At 49.8% G+C, this 21,726-nt stretch overlaps 1 protein-coding gene across 1 annotated transcript in view; it reads right to left on the bottom strand.

Annotated features, from left to right (window-relative positions):
* prkg1b (protein kinase cGMP-dependent 1b) overlaps positions 1 to 21,726 on the bottom strand; it is a 422,934-nt gene that overhangs the window by 278,557 nt on the left and 122,651 nt on the right. The window contains exon 3 of the mRNA XM_078412759.1: positions 4 to 117. Coding sequence (XP_078268885.1) covers positions 4 to 117 — 114 coding nt within the window. The remainder of the gene's footprint in view (positions 1 to 3; positions 118 to 21,726) is intronic.

Here is a 21,726-nt window from a genome sequence, read left to right as displayed (position 1 = left end):
TACTTTTCACGGTGGCAGTTCTGGTGCAGTTGTACAGAATGGCGAGCTCGCCAAACACCTTGGCTGGTCCCATGGTGCATAGCTTGACATCTTCTTTCGTCACTTCCACTTTACCCTCTGGAAAAAAAACAAAAAACATTCTTGTTTAAAGTCTGAAGAAGGGTCGTTACCCAAGATGCCGTCAAGAGGGCGGCCACGGTGGCGCAGCGGCAGAGTTGCTGCCTTACCGCACTTGCAGCGCCGGAGACCCGGGTTCGATCCCGACTACAGGCGCTGTCTGTAAGGAGTTTGTTCGTTCTCCCCTGTTCGTGACCTGCATGGGTTTTCTCCGAGATCTTCGGTTTCCTCCCACACTCCAAAGACGTGCAGGTATGTAGGTTAATTGGCCTGGTGTAAGTGTAAATTGTCCCTCGTGTGTGCAGGACAGTGTTAGTGTGCGGGGATCGTTGGTCGGTGCGGACTCAGTGGGCAGAAGGGCCTGTTTCCGCGCTGTATCTCTAAACCGAACTAAACCAAACTAAACTCTCCATGTCCGTCAGAAATATTGCCTGACCCGCTGAGTTACTCCAGCACTTTGATGGCACTGGGCCTGTACTCGCTGGAGTTTAGAAGAATGAGGGGGGACCTCATTGAAACTTACCGAATAATGAAAGGCTTGGATAGCGTGGATGTGGGGAGGATGTTTCCACTAGTGGGAGAGTCATGGACTAGAGGTCATAGCCTCAGAATGAAAGGTTGTTCCTTTAGGAAGGAGATGGGGAGACATTTCTTCAGTCAGAGGGTGGTAAGTCTGTGGAATTATTTGCCACAGAAGGCTGTGAAGGCCAAATCAATGGATATTTTTAAGGCAGAGATGGATAGATTCTTGATTAGTACAGGAGTCAGAGGTTATGGGGAGAAGGCGGGAAAATGGTGTTAGGAGGGAGAGATTGATCATCCATGATTGAATGGCAGAGTAGGCTTGATGGGCCAAATGGCCTAATTCTGCTCCTATCATTTATGATCTTATGACTGTGCTATTTTGTGTAAACCAACATCTGCAGTTCCTTGTGTCGACACATACTTTTATTTGCTGTTTAAGCTCAATTTGGTTCAAGTATTTCTTGGAGAAATGAGATGAGGAAAAACTTTTTTTAGAACTGAGATGAGGAAAAACTTTTTTTAGAACTGAGATGAGGAAAAACTTTTTCAGTCAGAGAGTTGTGAATCTGTGGAATTCTCTGCCTCAGAATGCAGTGGAGGCCAATTCTCTGAATGCATTCAAGAGAGAGCTAGATAGAGCTCTTAAGGATAGCGGAGTCAGGGGGTATGGGGAGAAAGCAGGAACGGGGTACTGATTGAAAATGATCAGCCATGATCACATTGAATGGCGGTGCTGGCTCGAAGGGCCGAATGGCCTCCTCCTGCACCTATTGTCTATTGTCTATTGTATCCATAAAGTCCAAAGTATGCTTTCCCATAAAACTTCAGCTAATGTTTGCAGCAGACAGAATAACTTCAACATTGAAAAATACCATCATAACTTCGCCTTGGAGACTAAGTAGATAGCTGGAGTGAATGTTGAAACAAACTTTGCCACAAGTGAATTGTTTTTTTTTGCTGAAGTAGGGTCTCGACCCGAAACGTCACCCATTCCTTCTCTCCAGAGATATTAGCCTGGGAAATGAATTCTGCATCTCATTGTACCCTCTCATTATGGGACTGAGAGGACAATGTTTGGAGCATTGCGCGCAATTGCAAAGAGTTGTGGACTCAGCCCAGACCATCACACAAACCAACCTCCCTTCCATCCACTCAATTTACACTTCACCCTGCCTCGGCAAGGCCAGCAGCACAATCAAGGACCAGTCTCACCTCGGTCACTCCCTCTTCTCCCCTCTCCCATCAGGTTTCGTCTTCTTCTTATTGTGTCCACATATGGTAGATATTGTGTTTTAGCCAAAATAGAACACAACTCATAGCAACCTCATCTATTGTATCCGCTGCTCTAGATGTCAACTTCTTTACTTCGGCGAAACCAAACGCAGGCTCGGCGATCGTTTCGCTCAACACCTTCGCTCAGTCCGCCTTAACCAACCTGATCTCCCGGTGGCTCAGCACTTCAACTCCCACTCCCACTCCCACTCCCAGTCTGACCTTTCTGTCATGGGCCTCCTCCAGTGCCATAGTGAGGCCCACCGGAAATTGGAGGAACAGCACCTCATATTTCGCTTGGGCAGCTTGCAGCCCAGCGGTATGAACATCGACTTCTCCAACTTTAGATAGTTCCTCTGTCCCTCTCTTCCCCTCCCCCTTCCCAGATCTCCCTCTATCTTCCTGTCTCCACCTTTTTCCCGCCCCCCTGACATCAGTCTGGAGAAGGGTCTCGACCCGAAACGTCACCCATTCCTTCTCTCCAGAGATGCTGCCTGTCCCGCTGAGTTACTCCAGCTTTTTGTGTCTATCATTTGATTTTTTTTGGTGTTTTTTTTTTTTAGGGATACAGTGCGGAAACAGGCCCTTCGGCCCACCGAGTCCGCAACGACCAGCGATCCCTGCACACCAGCACTATCCAACACACACTGGGGACAATTTACATTTTGTACCAAGCCAGTTTACCTACAAACCCTTATGTCTTTGGAGTGTGGGAGGAAACCAAAGATGTCGGAGAAAACCCACGCGATCACAGAGAGAATGTTCAAACTCCCGTAGTTGGGATCGAACCCGAGGTCTCCGGTGCTGTAAGCGCTGTAAGGCAGCAACTCTACCGCTGCGCCACCGTGCCGCACAAATTGGGCTCAATGTACGACACTGAACAAGTGTTTACATGAGCCTTTTCAAATTTGAAAAAGGTTGGCTGATATTTTTTTGTGCCATGTGTTCATAAGTTGGCCATTCGGCCCATCAAGTCTACTCCGCCATTCAATTGTGGCTGATGTATCTCTCCCGCCTAACCCCAATCTCCTGCCCTCTTCCCCACAACCCCTGACACCCGTACTAATCAAGAATGTATGTGTCTCTGCCCTAAAAATATCCATTGACTTGGCTTCCACAGCCTTCTGTGGCAATGTATTCCACAGATTTGCCACCCTCTGCCAAAAGAAATTCCTCCACATCTCCTACTTGAAGGAACGTCCTTTAATTCTGAGGCTGTGGCCTCTGGTCCTAGACTCTCCCACTGGTGGAAACATCCTCTCCACGTCCACTCTATCCAAGCCTGGTGTTGTTTTTTTAATGGCAGCCTTGAAGAAAAAAAAAGCTGGGATTGGTTTGAAGGTTGCTTAGTTTGAGAGGTTTAACTCTTCATTTTCTATCTCGGAATAAATCAGCATCGAACGTAGCAGGCACTTGAAGCGAGTAATTGTAAATACAACTGGCTCTCTGCATGTGCGATACACTCAAGTGTGATTCGTTTTATTAAAAAAACTATTAATGGACAATCGATTTTTCAGGGACCGTATGTATTCAACCGATAAAAGACCTTAAATGGCGGAGGTTGTTCCTACATAACCCAATGCATTAACAAAGTCATTCCCGCTGTCTCTTTGTAAAATGGAACGTATTCCGATGACCCTGTATCTTGCTGATAGCAGACACATTAAACAAAGCAATCATAACGATCGCAAAGGCATCTCTGTTCAATTTGGGCACAGGCACCGGTGAGAAATCAATGTGAATTGCACCTATCTTTCTTTCATATAAACGAGTCCTTCATTAAGATTCATGTCCCCATTCCTTTTCTCCAGTGATGCTCCAGCTAGTGTTGTCAGTAGGAAGAATAACTTTCAACACTGATCTTAGCATTTGACTTTAACACCGACACCTGTTCAAGTCGTAAAGTGAGCTGCCTTACAGCGCCAGAGAACCGGGTTAGAAACATAGAAACATAGAAAATAGGTGCAGGAGTAGGCCATTCGGCCCTTCGAGCCTGCACCGCCATTCAATATGATCATGGCTGATCATCCAACTCAGTATCCCGTACCTGCCTTCTCTCCATACCCCCTGATCCCTTTAGCCACAAGGGCCACATCTAACTCCCTTTTAAATATGGCCAATGAACTGGCCTCAACTACCCTCTGTGGCAGAGAATTCCACAGATTCACCACTCTCTGTGTGAAGAAATGTTTTCTCATCTCGGTCCTAAAAGACTTCCCCCTTATTCTTAAACTGTGACCCCTTGTTCTGGACTTCCCCAACATCGGGAACAATCTTCCTGCATCTAGCCTGTCCAACCCCTTAAGAATTTTGTAAGTTTCGATAAGATCCCCCCTCAATCTTCTAAATTCCAGCGAGTACAAGCCGAAATTCCAGCGAGTACAAGCCGAGTTTTGGTCCTGACTGCGGGTGCTTGTCTGTACAGAGTTTGTACGCTCTCCCCGTGACCTGCTTGGGTTTCCCTCCGGCTGCTCTACAATGCTGCACATAAATATCCTTCCTCCCTTGCCTCCATCCATGGGCTCCAGCGGTCCTTCCAGCTGAGACAGAGGTCACGTGCACCCCCACCTCTGACCTCATCCACTGCATCCGATGTTCCCCATGAGGCCTACTGTACTTTGGCAAAGCCAAGCGCAGACTTGGAAACCGATCCGCCGAACACTCGCGCTCTCTGTCCGCCGAGGCCCGCCGGATCTCCCAGTTGCCAACCATTTCAACTCCTCCCCTTCCCAACATTCCCACACCGCCCTCTCTGCCCTGGGCCTCCTCCATTGCCAGAGTGAGGCCACGCACAAAATGGAGGAACGGCACCTCGTATTCCATTTGGGTAGCTTATAGACAATAGACAATAGACAATAGGTGCAGGAGGAGGCCATTCAGCCCTTCGAGCCAGCACCACCATTCATTCAATGTGATCATGGCTGATCATTCTCAATCAGTACCCCGTTCCTGCCTTCTCCCCATACCCCCTGACTCCGCTATCCTTAAGAGCTCTATCCAGCTCTCTCTTGAATGCATTCAGAGAACTGGCCTCCACTGCCCTCTGAGGCAGAGAATTCCACACCTTCACCACTCTCTGACTGAAAAAGTTTTTCCTCATCTCAGTTCTAAATGGCCTACCCCTTATTCTTAAACTGTGGCCCCTTGTTCTGGACTCCCCCAACATTGGGAACATGCTTCCTGCCTCTTAACGTGTCCAACCCCTTAATAATATTATACGTTTCGATAAGATCTCCTCTCATCCTTCTAAATTCCAGTGTATACAAGCCTAGTCGCTCCAGTCTTTCAACATATGATAGTCCCGCCATTCCGGGAATTAACCTGGTGAACCTACGCTGCACGCCCTCAATAGCAAGAATAAGCTTTCACCCCAACCCTATGAACATTGTCTTAAGCCCCCCTCAGTCATGGCTGACCATGGGTGCAGATGCAAGCCTGGGCGATGTCATATGAAGGACAGGCTGTTCCCCCTTGCAGCACGCCCCCCCCCCCCCCCTCTCCACGGCGCTGATCGATCCAAAGGAACAGCAGAGCCGTTACAGTTTGGCACCAGCGCCATCACAGGAGCTGCCAGAAGGAGGTTGTAGACAACGACGAACTGCCTTAGGGACTCCGACCCCGGATTTTTCTTGAGGTTTACTCCTGGAGCCTTTTCCGTGACTGGATACGGCCACGAGGCAGTGGAGGTTTTAGATCAGAGTTTGCCCTCCCCTAGATGGACTGCCTTCCCAGGCTGACAAACCTCATCTGCCCGAGCAAGACATTGAACATTGAACTCTCCAATTTTAGGTGAATCCCTAACAACCCCCACCCCCCTCCCTGCCCTTAGTAATACACTTTTTAGAATAAAATACTTCTGGTCAAGCTGAACCGAATGTAATCAATGGTTGGTCGAACCATCCGAGATTTGCGTCAGCCTGGTTGCTAATCTCAGTGGAATTTCTCCGGCTCTCTGCCTCCCGGTCATGAGTGAGCCAATGTTGGCAGAAAACGAGGCATCAGCATTTGCATTTGAATCATCCAGAAATGTATTTCCCGCAAGGCAAATGGAGACATGACGCTTCTTATCGAAACGTATAAGATTATTATGGGGTTGGACACGTTAGAGGCAGGAAACATGTTCCCAATGTTTGGGGGAGTCCAGAACAAGGGGCCACAGTTTAAGAATAAGGGGTCGGCCATTTAGAATTGAGATGAGGAAAAACTTTTTCAGTCAGAGAGTTGTGAATCTGTGGAATTCTCTGCCTCAGAAGGCAGTGGAGGCCAATTCTCTGAATGCATTCAAGAGAGAGCTGGATCGAGCTCTTAAGGATAACGGAGTCAGGGGGTATGGGGAGAAGGCAGGAACGGGGTACTGATTGAGAATGATCAGCCATGATCACATTGAATGGTGGTGCTGTCTCGAAGGGCCGAATGGCCTCCTCCTGCACCTATTGTCTATTGTCTATTGTCTATTAATGCGGACTGGAACGGGCCTACACAACCCCACGTCTTTAGGGTGAGGGAGGAATCCGGAGCACCCGGACAAAACCTGTGTGCTCACAGGGTGAACGTGCAAACTCCACACAGACAGCGCCCGCGGTCAGGGTCTCTGGCGCTGCGAGGTAGCAGCGCAGCCCGCCGCGCCACTGGGCCACCCTACCAGTAGCCAAAGATAACGATTATCAAGGGAGAGATAAAATTCGACCATATTAGTGTGGAATTGGAGAGATAAATTTACAGCAGACGGCAGAAGGGACGGAGATATATTTCCCTTTTATCTGTCTCCTGAAGTTATCAAACAAAGTTCATCCTCGGCTCCTGGAGGACAATAAATCGTGGTCTTCCCGGCAAGCCCAGTGCATCACAAATGGATAATAAAAAGAAAAAGCATTTAAAGTCTGTGTGGAGCATGCTGTAGAATGTAAATCCTCTCAGTCTGTTGTAGAAACAAAGAGCTGCAGAAACTGGTTCATACCAATGATAGACACAGATTGCCGGAGTAACTCAGCGGGTCAGCTTGTCACCTCCCCCCCCTTGACTAAAGAAATTCCTCCTCATCTTCTTTCTAAAGCTGCATCGCTTTATTCCGAGGCTATGTCCTCTGGTCCTAGACTTTCCCACTTGTGGAAACATCCTCTCCCGCCCTGTTTTAGACAATAGACAATAGACAATAGGTGCAGGAGTAGGCCATTCAGCCCTTCGAGCCAGCACCGCCATTCAATGCGATCATGGCTGATCACTCTCAATCAGTACCCCGTTCCTGCCTTCTCACCATACCCCCTCACTCCGCTATCCTTAAGAGCTCTATCCAGCTCTCTCTTGAAAGCATCCAACGAACTGGCCTCCACTGCCTTCTGAGGCAGAGAATTCCACACCTTCACCACTCTCTGACTGAAAAAGTTCTTCCTCATCCCCGTTTTATTCTGGCCTTCTCTATCTTTCAGTCCGAAGAAGGGTTCCGACCCCGAAATGTCACCTATTCCTTTCCTCGAGAGAGAGAGAGTTGTAGTTTCTGGCTGACACTTAGGCTGACACGCTTTCTGTTTACACTAGCACTCTCTCTGGAAGCCATCGGCAATGATGGCAATGATAATTTTAAAACAAAAACAGTGAGTAAAAACCCTGCAAACGATCCTCTGGCACATAGTGGCAGCAAACACAAACTGAGGCAGGATTTGCAACCAACCACTCTGTGAAACAACAAACATGGTCCTTTGTTCCCGATACAAACTTGATCTCAGAAGTCGGCCATGGGAACTGATCTGCCTTACAGTCCCGGAGACCCAACTCCGATCCTGACTACGGGTGCTGTCTGAAGTCAAGTCAAGTCAAGTCAAGTCAATTTTATTTGTATAGCACATTTAAAAACAACCCACGTTGACCAAAGTGCTGCACATCAGTTCAGGTACTAAGAACGAAGAACCGGAAATTGGAGGAACAGCGCCTCATATTTCGCCTGGGCAGCTTGCAGCCCGGTGGTATGAACATCGACTTCTCCAACTTTAGATAGTTCCTCTGTCCCTCTCTTCCCCTCCTCCTTCCCAGATCTCCCTCTATCTTCCTGTCTCCACCTATATCCTTCCTTTGTCCCGCCCCCCTGACATCAGTCTGAAGAGGGGTCTCGACCCGAAACGTCACCCATTCCTTCTCTCCTGAGATGCTGCCTGACCCGCTGAGTTACTCCAGCATTTTGTGAATAAATACCTTCGATTTGTACCAGCATCTGCACTTATTTTCTTACACAAATGGCAACCTAGTCCTCATTTGCTTTCCTTTGACTCCATTTACGGCTAACTCCATGTGCTCCATTTCTTTCGGTGTATATCTGGCATAACTCCTATTTTGTAGACACAAGGAACTGCAGATGCTGGTATACAAAAAAAAAGATCCAACTTGCTGGAGTAACTCAGCAGGTCTCTCAGGCAGCATCTCTGGAGAACATAGATAGGCGACATTTTGGGTCTCAATCCGAAACGTCACCCATTCCTTCTCTCCTGAGATGCTGCCTGACCCGCTGAGTTACTCCAGCATTTTGTGAATAAATACCTTCGATTTGTACCAGCGTCTGCAGTTATTTTCTTATACAATGGCACACAAACATAACTGCACAGAGTTTGTACGTTCTCCCCGTGACCCGGGTGGGTTTTCCCCAGGAGCTCCGGTTTCCTCCCACACTCCAAAGACGTGCAGGTTTTGTCGGTTAATTGACTTCGGTAAAAATTGTAAATTGTCCCTTGTGTGTAGGATGGTGCTAGTGTGCGCTGGTGATGGAGATCGCTGGTCGGCGTGGACACGGTGGTTTAACTCTGTTTCCCTGAACTCTAAACTTCTCTCCCGAACTTCTCTCCCGAGATGCTGCCTGACCTGCTGAGTTACTCCAGCATTTTATGAATAAATCGATTTGTACCAGCATCTGCAGTTATTTTCTTATATCCCTAAACTCTAAATTCTATAATAGCTGATCATCACGGAACCACCACCGATTTTCCGGCAGCCCCGGTTCCAGAGTCTTTCTGAACTCTCCGTTTTGCCGGACTAACAGAGGTCACGGTCTCCCTGGGCAACCGAGGGCCCGGGGGGAGGCAGGAACGGGGTACTGATTGAGAATGATCAGCCATGATCACATTGAATGGTGGTGCTGGCTTGAAGGGCCGAATGGCCTCCTCCTGCACCTATTGTCTATTGCCTATTGAACCTGCAACAGATTTCGTCCACAGTAACCAAAATCCACCGTATAGAGATCAGTAATAACGTGGGTGGACTGTATTGGGATTTTTATTTATTGAAACAATTTTTTTTGTTGGGTTTATCGTATCGAGTATTGCATTTACAAGCAGGGTGGGTGAGGCAGGGTGAAGTGTAAATTGAGTCGATGGAAGGGAGGTTGTTTCGTGTGATGGTCTGGGCTGAGTCCACAACTCTTTGCAATTGCGCGCAATGCTCCAAACATTGTCCTCTCAGTCCCATAATGAGAGGGTACAATGAGATGCAGAATTCATTTCCCAGGCTAATATCTGCTCCATTTACTCTGGCTTTGGAAAAGTTCATTGAAGTGCCAAAATAACTGTAGATAAATCATGTCCCCAGCCTCTGCCCCGCTGAAGTTTTCTGGTTTATTTCACTCCCATTCTCTTTTGCTTTAAAGAGGACTATGAAAGTGAGAACTAAGGGCGCAGCGGTAGAGCTGCTGCCTTACAGCGCCAGGGACCCGGGTTCGATCCCGACTACGGGTGCCGTCCGCACGGAGTTTGTACGTTCTCCCCGTGACCTGCGTGGGTTTTCCCCGGGTGCTCCGGTCGGTTTCCACCCACACTCCAAAGACGTGCAAGTTATGGGTTTATTGGCTTCGGTAAAAATTGTCCCTAGTGTGTGTGTGTGTGTGTGTGTGTGTGTGTGTGTGTGTGTGTGTGTGTGTGTGTGTGTGTGTGTGTGTGTGTGTGTGTGTGTGGGCTAGCATTAATGTGCGGGGATCGCCGGTCGGTACGGACTCGGTGGGCAGAAGGGCCTGCTCCCACTCTGTATCTCTAAGCTAAACTAAAACAGCATCGGAAACAAATCAAAAATATCAACAGGAAATGCAAAGTAAATTACAGAGAAGGGATTCGGCTCATCGAAGTATTTATTCCAATTTGTTTCACATGACCTGACAGTTATTTACACCAACTGAGTCTGAAAGAAATTCCTGTCTTTTAGCATGAGCCAGACAAAGTGAGACAGCTTTTGCATTATTGTAAACTCTCAAAAGGAGCACAGGCATTCTGGTGGAGACTGCAGAGATGACTCATACCAAGAGCGTCTTATGGCGAGTCCGGAAACTTGTTGGTTGTAGAAGAAGTTTATTGCAGCCGCAATATTCGAATACAGAGTTAAACAACAAGGTAAAGGACAACCATCAAAAACTTACTGTCTTCTTCGAAGACTTCGCCGAACTAACTATTTCGGGCGCCAAACGCGCACATGACATCGCTGGCCAATCAGCGATGTCGCTCCCTGGACCAATCCCCATGGTCGCGTTCACACGTGACCTCGCTGGCCAATCCGAGGGTTCGACGACCTGGACCATTCTCTATGGTCGCTACATGACCCCCCCCAGAACCCGAGGTGCGGAACCTAGCAGGGAGCCGGATTTCGCGACCATAACGAGTACGGAGAGGGACAGCCTGAACCACAGGAGCCGGGGGTTCCGGACTTGGCGGAACAGCCGGAACGGGAGGTCCTGGAGGAACTACCGGAACGGGGGGTCCTGGAGGAACTGCCGGAACGGGGGGTCCTGGAGGAACTGTCGGAACGGGGGGTCCTGGACTGAGCGGAACTAACGGAGGTCGGCCTCTCCTAGGGGTTTGACCGACCAGGACTGGTTGATCCGGATCCAAATGTGCAGGTTTGAGCCGGGACACCGAGACGAGCTCACTCTTGCCGCACATGTCTAAGGTGAAGGTAGCCGTTCCCTTACGCAAAACCCGGAACGGCCCTTGATAGACCCTCTGCAACGGGGCGCGATGGGAATCTTTTCGCAGAAAAATGAACTCACAGTCCTTCAGGGAAGGCGGTTCATGTACCATGGGACACCCATGACGTGAAGTCGGAACTGGAGCCAGGGAGCCCACCCGTTCCCGGAGAGATGCTAACACTGATGGGACTGTAGGCAGCTGGTCTGAAGGGTCCGGAAACAGATCTCCGGGTACTCGAAGTGTCGAGCCATATACTAGCTCTGCGGACGACGCACCGAGATCTAGCTTAGGAGCAGTCCGGATGCCCAAAAGAACCCAAGGGAGCTGGTCTACCCAGTCCGGGCCTTCAAGCCTTGCACTGAGGGACGCCTTAAGTTGGCGACGGAACCTTTCTACGAGTCCATTTGCCTGGGGGTGATATGCAGTCGTGGGTTGTAACTTGGACCCGTACAGTTCTGCGAGCGCGGCCCAGAGGGACGAAGTGAATTGTGGGCCTCTGTCAGTGGTAATAACTGCCGGGACCCCGAAACGAGCTACCCAATGAAGGGCCAAAGTCCTAGCACAAGACGCTGACGAAATATCAGACAATGGGAAAGCCTCTGGCCACCGGGTGAACCGATCCACCACCGTGAGGAGGTGGGTGTAGCCCCGGGAGGAAGGCAAAGGACCGACCAAATCCACGTGGATGTGGAAAAAACGAACAGCCGGGACCTCGAAATCCTGTACGGGGGGCTGGACATGGCGCTGGACTTTAGCGGTCTGACAGGGAACGCAGGCACGCGCCCAACCCGCTACCTGTTTCCGTAGGCCATGCCAGACAAACCGAGCTGCTACCAAAGCAGAGGTGGAGCGGATGGACGGGTGCGCCAGCCCATGAATGGCATCGAAAACCCGGCGCTGAAGGGAGGGCGGTACTACCGGCCTGGGACGGGGAAGAGAAACATCGCACCAGACTTTTGTGCCTTCTGACCCACAAGCTACCTGGGCCAACTTCAATCCCGAAGTGGTGGACTGGTATGCCGAAGCGGTATCCGCTAGAAGCTGTGCCTCCGCAAGCTCTTGGGGATCCACTTCGCAGTCCACCGCCGAAATAGGGGGAAAAGCAGGTCTAGACAGGGCGTCAGCAACGGCATTAAGCTTACCCGCGACATGACGGACATCGGTGGTGAATTCGGAGATAGCAGTCAGGTGCCGCTGCTGGCGGGCCGACCATGGGTCAGACAATTTGACAAAAGCAAATGTTAATGGTTTATGGTCCGTAAAGGCCACAAATGGGCGGCCCTCAAGGAAGTACCTGAAATGACGAACAGCTAAATAGAGGGCCAAAAGCTCTCGGTCAAATGCGCTATACTTCAGCTCAGCCGAATTTAGTTGCCGGCTGAAAAACGCCAAAGGCTGCCAACGGCCACCGACCTGCTGCTCCAGAACCCCGCCCACCGCCACGTCAGAGGCGTCAACCGTCAGGGCCGTGGGGGCGGAGGGCCTCGGGTGGACCAACATGGTGGCGTCTGCCAAAGCTGCCTTAGCTGCTGTAAAAGCCGACTCTGCGGTCGGGGACCATATCAACTCTACCGGATTCCCTGCAAGGCACTGGAAGAGTGGGCGCATGACTCACGCAGCTGCCGGGACGAACCTATGGTAGAAATTAACCATGCCTACGAACTCCTGTAGCCCTTTTACTGTGGTGGGCCTAGGAAATGCCCGGATAGCCTCCACCTTTTCGGGCAAAGGGGAGGCGCCGGCAGGGGTAATTCTGTGCCCTAGAAAATCAAGAGCAGGAAGGCCGAATTGACATTTGGAGGGTTGGATTATGAGCCCGTGGTCTTGGAGCCGCTGGAAAACGGTCCGCAAGTGGGCCTGGTGTTCCTGTACTGAGGTGCTGGCAACCAGGATGTCGTCTGAATAAATAAACAAAAAGGGTAAATCCCGGCCCACGCGGTCCATCAGTCGTTGGAAAGCCTGTGCCGCGTTCTTTAAACCGAAAGGCATACGCAACCATTCAAACAACCCGAACGGAGTAATCGTTGCAGTTTTCTGTATGTCCTCCGGTCGCACCGGGATCTGGTGGTATCCTCGCACCAAATCGATTTTGGAGAACACCACCGCTCCTTCCAGCCCAGATGAAAAGTCCTGTAGGTGCGGTATGGGGTAGCGATCAGCCGTGGTGACAGCATTGAGACGCCGATAATCGCCACATGGTCTCCACCCCCCAGATGCCTTGGAGACCATATGTAACGGCGAGGCCCACGGGCTGTCAGACTGACGGACAATTCCCATTTCCTCCATCTTCCTGAACTCTGCCCGTGCCACCACCAGTTTGTCTGGCGGTAGCCTCCTGGCCCGAGCGAAAACAGGAGGGCCTTCGGTGCGGATGTGATGGACCACGCCGTGCTTGGCCGAAGACGTGTCGAAACGTTGAATGAGCAGCTCTGGAAACTCCGCCAGAATCTCAGCATACGAGTCGGGGGCCGCGACGACGGCCTGGACAGTAGGGCTGGGCGAGGAGGCGATTGTCGGAGCGACGTGCTCATCTTCGGCGGAGGGTCGGAGGTCGTTACCGCGGACATCAGGGACCAGTGAAAAAGCCCAGAGAAAATCTGCTCTCAAGATCGCTTGTTTGACGTCGGCTATGATGAATGGCCATTCGTACGTGCAGAGGCCTAACACAAGGGACATCTTACGTATACCGAAAGTGCGAATTGGGCTGCCATTAACCGCGATGAGGGTGGGACCTATCTTACCCGATCTGGTTTCGAGGTCGGTCGGCGGCACTATACTGACGATGGCTCCCGTGTCCACCAAAAATTCTGTGTCCGTGAATCGATCATGGACATAGAGGCGCCGGTTCTGGCCAATCGTAACTGCCCCTATGTACGATCGGCCGAGGCATTTCCCGCGAAGGTACAAGGTGAGCGGTAGTTGCGGGATTCGCTACCCCATCCATCGTAGGTGATAATAGCACCAGCCGCGCTTGTGCGGATCTTTTTGGCGGGCTTTCGGAGAATTGGCGGGAGACGTGGCGCCATCTTGACGTCGCTGTGGCGTGGTCACTGATGTCGAGACCTTGTTGATCGAACCGCTTGCCTGGTCCTTTGCCTTGTTTTTAGCCGCTATGAGCGCGTCCGCTTTCGCTGCATATGCTTCGGGGTCCTTAAAAGAACAATCCGTGAGCAGCAGTCGGACATCCTCAGGAAGCTTCTCGCGGAATGCCTGTTCGAACATAGGGCAATCCGTATGCTCACCGGCTAGCATCATCATTTCGGACATGAGGACGGAAGGCAGTCGGTCTCCAAGATCCGGTAGGTGCAGAAGTCTTGCCGCACCACCATGCTTATTAAACCCGAAGATTCGCAGTAATACTTTCTTCAGGGCCTCGTACTTGCTTTCCGCAGGTGGATTAACGATGAACCGCATCACGCGCGTGGTCGTCTCCGATGATAGAGCGCTGACGAGGTAGTAATACCTCGTGGAGTCGTCCGATATCTTCTTTATATGAAATTGAGCTTCGGTGTGTATAAACCAAGATTGCGGTGCGTGCGTCCAAAACCACGGAAGGTGAACGCTTACCGCGCTTGTCTCCGGTGTGCCCGGCGCGGCCATCGCCGACGAGGCGTCGGGTCCCTGCATAGTCAGTGATCGTCCAGATCACGTCGGGGTCACCAATATGGCGAGTGCGGAAACTTGTTGGTTGTCGAAGAAGTTTATTGCAGCCGCAATATTCGAATACAGAGTTAAACAACAAGGTAAAGGACAACCATCAAAAACTTACTGTCTTCTTCGAAGACTTCGCCGAACTAACTATTTCGGGCGCCAAACGCGCACATGACATCGCTGGCCAATCAGCGATGTCGCTCCCTGGACCAATCCCCATGGTCGCGTTCACACGTGACCTCGCTGGCCAATCCGAGGGTTCGACGACCTGGACCATTCTCTATGGTCGCTACAGTCTGATGTTTGATTTTATGCCTCTGACTAATGTGCTTCAGTTCACTTCGCTGTCTCCCCAAGGTCTGTGAGCCAGGGGGGGGGAGTCTCACATTTCGGATGTGCTAATGTTACTACAGTAATTGTCTAACGTGTGCGCAATGGCAGAGTTGCTGCCTCACAGCGCCAGAGACCCGGCCTCGATCCTGACCACGGGTGCTTGTTTGCATGGAGTTTGTACGTTCTTCCCCGTGACCCGCGCGGGGTTTCCTCCGGGCGCTCCAGTTTTCCCCTCCCACATCCCAGAGACCTTGTAGGTTCATTGGATTGGGTGAAATTGTAAAGTGTTCCGAGTGTGCAGGACAGTGCTGGTCGGGATCGCTGGTCGGGATCGAACCCGGGTCACTGGCATTGCAAGGCAGCAACCTTACCGCTGCTCCGAAGAACCGTTTAGGGCGGCACGGCAGCGCAGTGGCAGAGTTGCTGCCTCACAGCGACAGAGCCCTGGGTCCCGGGTTCGATCCCGACTACGGGCGCTGTCTGTATGGAGTTTGTACGTTCTCCCCGTGGCCTGCGTGGGTTTTCTCCGAGATCTTCGGTTTCGTCCCACACTCTAAAGATGTACAGGTTTGTAGGTTAATTGTTGTAAATGTAATGTCATTAATGTAAATTGTCCCTCGTGTGTTTAGATGGTGTTAATGTGCGGGGATCGCGGGTCAGAGCGGACTCGGTGGGCCGAAGGGCCTGTTTCCACCCTGTATCTCTAAAATAAACTTGCACCCCTTCCAACTTGGCGTATTACATTTGCTGCTCCCTCAGTCGTGCAGTCTTTTCTACACTGGCAAAAAAAAACTAATCCAGATTGGATGACAAGCAAAAGCAACTCTGAGCTTCAAATCGCCTGTCACTATAATTCTCCATCCCTCTCTGACCTTTCTGCCTTTTTGCCTCTTGTGCCATTCCAATGAAGCCTGATAAACTGAACCAATCTCCCACCTGAGCACCAAAGACAGACACTAAATGCTGGAGTCGCCCAGCGGGACAGGCAGCATCTCTGGAGGGAAGGAACGGGTGACGTTTCGGGTCGAGACCCTTCCTCGGACTGAGAGTCGGGGGAGAGGGAGACGTCGAGATATGGAAGAGTGACAAAAGACAATAACAGACAATAGACAATAGGTGCAGGAGGAGGCCATTCGGCCCTTCGAGCCAGCACCGACATTCAATGTGATCATGGCTGATTATTCTCAATCGGTACCCCGTTCCTGCCTTCTCCCCATACCCCCTGACTCCGCTATCCTTAAGAGCTCTATCTAGCTCTCTCTTGAATGCATTCAGAGAATTGGCCTCCACTGCCTTCTGAGGCAGAGAATTCCACAGATTTACAACTCTCTGACTGAAAACGTTTTTCCTCATCTCAGTTCCAAATGGCCTACCCCTTATTCTTAAACTGTGGCCCCTTGTTCTGGACTCCCCCAACATTGGGAACATGTTTCTAACGTGTCCAACCCTTCTCATCCTAAATTCCAGTGTATACAAGCCTAGTCGCTCCAGTCTTTCAACATACGACAGTCCCACCATTCCGGGAATTAACCTAGTAAACCTACGCTGCACGCCCTCAATAGCAAGAATATCCTTCCTCAAATTTGGAGACCAAAACTGCACACAGTACTCCAGGTGCGGTCTCACTAGGGCCCTGTACAACTGCAGGACTCCCCCAACATTGGGAACATGTTTCCTGCCTCTAACGTGTCCAACCCCTTAATAATCTTATACGTTTCGATAAGATCCCCTCTCATCCTTCTAAATTCCAGTGTATACAAGCCTAGTCGCTCCAGTCCAGGTGAGGTGTGAAAACGAGAGATCAAAGGGGAGGAGGCTCAAGGAATTGTAGAATAGATCACAGTTAGCTGAAGGAAGTTGACAACGATGTCATACAATGTAATATGTAAGCAGAAGGACCGTCAGAGCGGTCGAAGAACTAGGATGGGGAGGGATGGCGATACTCTGGCCCTCTGGAGGGCCATTCTACAATTTCAGGTTCCATGCTCTTCACAGAAACCTCCAGTTATTTCACTTTCAATTCATTCTTTTGTGTTCTTTCCGTATTTGCCCGCTGGCAATTAAAATGATGGTTACCGTGGCAACCTATCAAAGATATGCCTTTGGTTCCCTCAAACCCTTTCTTTCCCTGCATCGTAGAGTCATGGGGCTAGTTTGAAAAAGTTAAAAATCAATCTTACATTTTTCTTAAAGATAGATATTATCTATCATCATGAATGAGGTCATAGAGTCATAGAGAGTCATAGAGTGATACAGCATGGAAACAGGCACTTCGGCCCAGCTTGCCCACACCGGCCAACATGTCCCAGCTACACTAGTCCCACCTGCCAGCATTTGGTCCATATCCCTCCAAACCTTCCTATCCATGTGCCTGTCTAACTGCTTCTTAAATGTTGGGATAGTCCCTGCCTCAACTACCTCCTCTAACAGCTTGTACCATACACCTACCGCCATTTGTGTGAAAAAGTTACCCATCCGATTCCCATTAAATCTTTTCCCCGTCACCTTAAACCTTTTATGTCCTCTGGTCCTCGATTCACCGAATCTGTGCATCCCTGTGCATCTACCCGATCTATTCCTCTCATGATCTTATACACCTCTACAAGATCACCCCCTCATCCTCCTGTGCTCCAAGGAATAGTCCCAGCCTACTCAACCTTCAGACTGAAGAAGGGTCGCGACCCGAAACGTCACCCATTCCTTCTCTCCAGAGATGCTGCCTGTCCCGCTGAGTTACTCCAGCATTTTGTGTCAATACTTGTTATGATCAGTATCAATCAACCAATCAATCATTCAAAAATGTCAACATCAAGGGTGGCATTGTGGCGCAGCGGTAGCATTGCTGCCTTACAGCGCCTACAACATCAGAGACCCGGGTTCGATCCTGACTATGGGTGCCTGTCTGCGCGGAGTTTGTACGTTCTCCCTGCGACCCACGTGGGTTTTCTCCGAGATCTTCGGTTACCTCCCACGCCAACCTGTAAGACGTACAGGTTTGTAGGTTAATCAGCTTGGTGTAAATGTAAATTGTCCCTAGTGTGCGTAGGATCATGTTAATGTGCTGGGATCGATGGTCGGTGCGAACTCAGTGCGCCCAAGGGCCTGTTTCCGCGCTGTGTCTCTAAACTAAGGGCGGTCACGGTGGCGCAGCGGTAGAGTTGCTGCCTTACGGCGAATGCAGCGCCGGAGACCCGGGTTCGATGCCGAATACAGGCGCCGTCTGTACGGAGTTTGTACGTTCTCCCCGTGACCTGCGTGGGCTTTGTCCGGGTGCTCCGGTTTCATCCCACACTCTAAAGACGTGCAGGTTTGTAGGTTAATTGGCTTGGTAAATGTAAAAATTGTCCCCAGTGTGTGTAGGATAGTGTCAGTGTGCGGGGATCGCTGGTCGGTGCGGACCCGGTGGGCCGAAGGGCCTGTTTACACGCTGTGTCTCTAAACTAAACTAAACTAAACTCCAACTCTCAGTCTGAAGAAGGGTCTCAACCCGAAACGTCACCCATTCCTTCTCTCCCGAGATGCTGCCTGTCCTGCTGAGTTACTCCAGCATTTTGTGAATAAATACCTTCGATTTGTACCAGCATCTGCAGTTATTTTCTTATCCAACTCTCTGCCTTTACGGACCAAGCCCAGCATCCAACATGTTTAATACCGACTGTAGTTTGAACGTGGCCTATCGCTGTTGGAGATTGAAATATAATTACAGCCAGATCCTTGATCCTCCCCACATTTCAGTGCAGTGCCAGATGGCACATTTTGTCTCTCCTTGTTCCTTGTGCCAAAATGTATAATTTTACACTCCTCTGAAGGAGTAATCAGCCGCTGGCTGCTCCTTTTGGCCGCCTATCCGACATATATCCTCTTAAATCCATTACAAGACATTGTAAGGTGTCAGGGGCTGTGCGGAGAAGGCAGGGGAATGGGATTGACAGGGAAGGATAGATCAGCCATGATTGAATGGGGGAGTAGACTTGATGGGCCCGATGGTCTAATTCTGCTCCTATAACTTACGGACTCCTCGTTGCTTCCTGCACCTCCAGGTTTTTTGGCATCCGCAAGCTCTGAACTTTTATCTTGAAAACATAGAAAATAGGTGCAGGAGCAGGCCATTCGGCCCTTCGAGCCATTCAATGTGATCATGGCTGATCATCCGGAATCAGTACCCCATTCCTGCTTTATCCCCATATCCCCTGATTCCATTAGCCCTGAGAGCTATATCCAACTCTCTCTTGAATACATCTTGCACAAGTCAATAGTTCATCAAATGATGTTTGTATCAATATTGATTGATCCCTGGGATGGCAGGACTTTCATATGAAGAAAGACTGGATAGACTGGGCTTGTACTCGCTGGAATTTAGAAGACTGAGGGGGGATCTTATAGAAACATATAAAATTCTTAAGGGGTTGGAGAGGCTAGATGCGGGAAGATTGTTCCCGATGTTGGGGAAGTCCAGAACCAGGGGTCACAGCTTAAGGATAAGGGGGAAGTCTTTTAGGACCGAGATGAGAAAACATTTCTTCACACAGAGAGTGGTGAGTCTGTGGAATTCTCTGCCACAGAGGGTAGTTGAGGCCAGTTCATTGGCTATATTTAAGAGGGAGTTAGATGTGGCCTTTGTGGCTAAAGGGATCGGGGATATGGAGAGAAGGCAGGTACAGGTTACTGAGCTGGATGATCAGCCATGATCATATTGAATGGCGGTGCAGGCTCGAAGGGCCGAATGGCCTACTCCTGCACCTATTTTCTATGTTTCTATGTTTCTAATAGAGTCATAGAGTCGCACAGCATGGAATCAGACCCATCGGCCCGACCTTCCCATGCTGACCAAGATGCCCCATCTACACTAGTTCCACCTGCCTGTGTTTGGCTCATATCCCTCTGAACGTTTTCCTGCCCATGTTTAGTTTATAGTTTAGTTTAGAGATACAGCATGGAAAGAGGCCTTTCGGCCCACCGGATCCACGCCGACCAGCGATCCCCGCACATTAGCATTATCCTGCACACACTTGGGCCAAGTTTTACATTTGCCAAGCCAATGTTAGGCTAGAAGCCAAGGTTAGATGCCAAGTGCTGGAGTAACTCCACGGGTCAAGCAGCATCTCTGGAGAAAAAGGATGGGTGACGTTTAGGATCAGAACCTTTCTTCAGACTGAAAGTAGAGAGGAGTGCGGGGGAGGCGGGAAACTGGAGGTAGGAAGAGGCCGGAACAAATCAGGGCTGGTAACAAATGACCAAGGAAGAGTGGAGCTCATAATGGCCCATTGTTGACTGGGGAAGAGGTGATAACAAAAGAGATTAACCAAATTCACCCAGTTTCAAATCCCAGCAGGGGAGTTGTCAGCTAAAGGTGAGGAGATACGGAGACACTGTGCGGAAACAGGCCCTTTGGCCCATTGAGCCCAAGCTGACCGATGATTCCATAACCTCTGACACCCGCACTAATCAAGGATCTATCTATCTCTGCCTTAAAAAAATCCACTGACTTGGCCTCCACTGCCTTCTGTGGCAGAGAATTCCACCCTCTGACTAATGAAATTCCTCCACATCTCCTTTGAGAGCTGTGAGCCTGCTGACGCTGAGATGAATTGATTACTTTAAAAGGAAGAAGTGCAGAAATGAGAAAAACAAAATAAAGCCGAATCCTCTGTGGAAGATTTTACTTTAATTTACAGGATGCTTTAAATACAACAACAGGCAAGGATTATAGAAGCTTAGCCTAATGTAAAAAAGATTACAAATTTACTGGCTCCTGCAGCAATCTATGTGAATGACTGGTATTTTATGATATTTCCTTTTTAATCCCTTTTTTAAACTTTAATTATTTTTTTTAAATTTGAGTATAGGAGCAGGGAGGTTCTACTGCAGTTGTACAGGGCATTGGTGAGACCACACCTGGAGTATTGCGTACAGTTTTGGTCTCCTAATCTGAGGAAAGACATTCTTGCCATAGAGGGAGTACAGAGAAGGTTCACCAGATTGGTTCCTGGGATGGCAGGACTTTCATATGAAGAAAGACTGGATAGACTCGGCTTGTACTCGCTGGAATTTAGAAGATTGAGGGGGGATCTTAGAGAAACTTACAAAATTCTTAAGGGGTTGGACAGGCTAGATGCAGGAAGATTGTTCCCGATGTTGGGAAAGTCCAGAACAAGGGGTCACAGTTTAAGGATAAGGGGGAAGTCTTTTAGGACCGAGATGAGAATGTTTTTTTTCACACAGAGAGTGGTGAATCTGTGGAATTCTCTGCCACAGAAGGTAGTTGAGGCCGGTTCATTGGCTATATTTAAGAGGGAGTTAGATGTGGCCCTTGTGGCTAAAGGGATCAGGGGGTATGGAGAGAAGGCAGGTACGGGATACTGAGTTGGATGATCAGCCATGATCATATTGAATGGCGGTGCAGGCTCGAAGGGCCGAATGGCCTACTCCTGCACCTATTTTCTATGTTTCTATGTTTCTATCTGCGGTGTTTTGTGTCTATCTTCGGTGTAAATCAGCGTCTGCAGTTCCTTCCTATCTACTTCTACTGTCCTCCCAATGGGTGACGTTTCGGGGCGAGACCTTTCTTCAGACTGAGAGTCAACACAGAGAGAGAGAGACACAGAGAGATATGGAAGGGTAAGGTGTGAAAACAAATCAAAGTGGATAGACACAAAAAGCTGGAGTGACTCAGCGGGTCAGGCAGCATCTCTGGAGAGAAGGAACGGGTGACGTTTCAGGTCGAGACCCTTCTTCAGAATGAGAGTCAGCTGAGAGAGAAAGACACACACAGAGATATGGAAGGGTAAGGTGTGAAAACAACAGATCAAAGAGGATGGACACAAAAAGCTGGAGTAGCTCAGCGGGACGGGCAGCTTCCCTGGAGAGAAGGAATGGGTGACGTTTCAGGTCGAGA

Source organism: Rhinoraja longicauda, chromosome 16 (genome assembly GCF_053455715.1).
Source record: "Rhinoraja longicauda isolate Sanriku21f chromosome 16, sRhiLon1.1, whole genome shotgun sequence".
In the NCBI taxonomy this organism is placed as follows: Eukaryota; Metazoa; Chordata; class Chondrichthyes; order Rajiformes; family Arhynchobatidae; genus Rhinoraja; species Rhinoraja longicauda.
The sequence above is the reverse complement of the archived record's forward strand: the minus strand, read 5'-3'. Positions and strand labels throughout refer to the sequence as shown.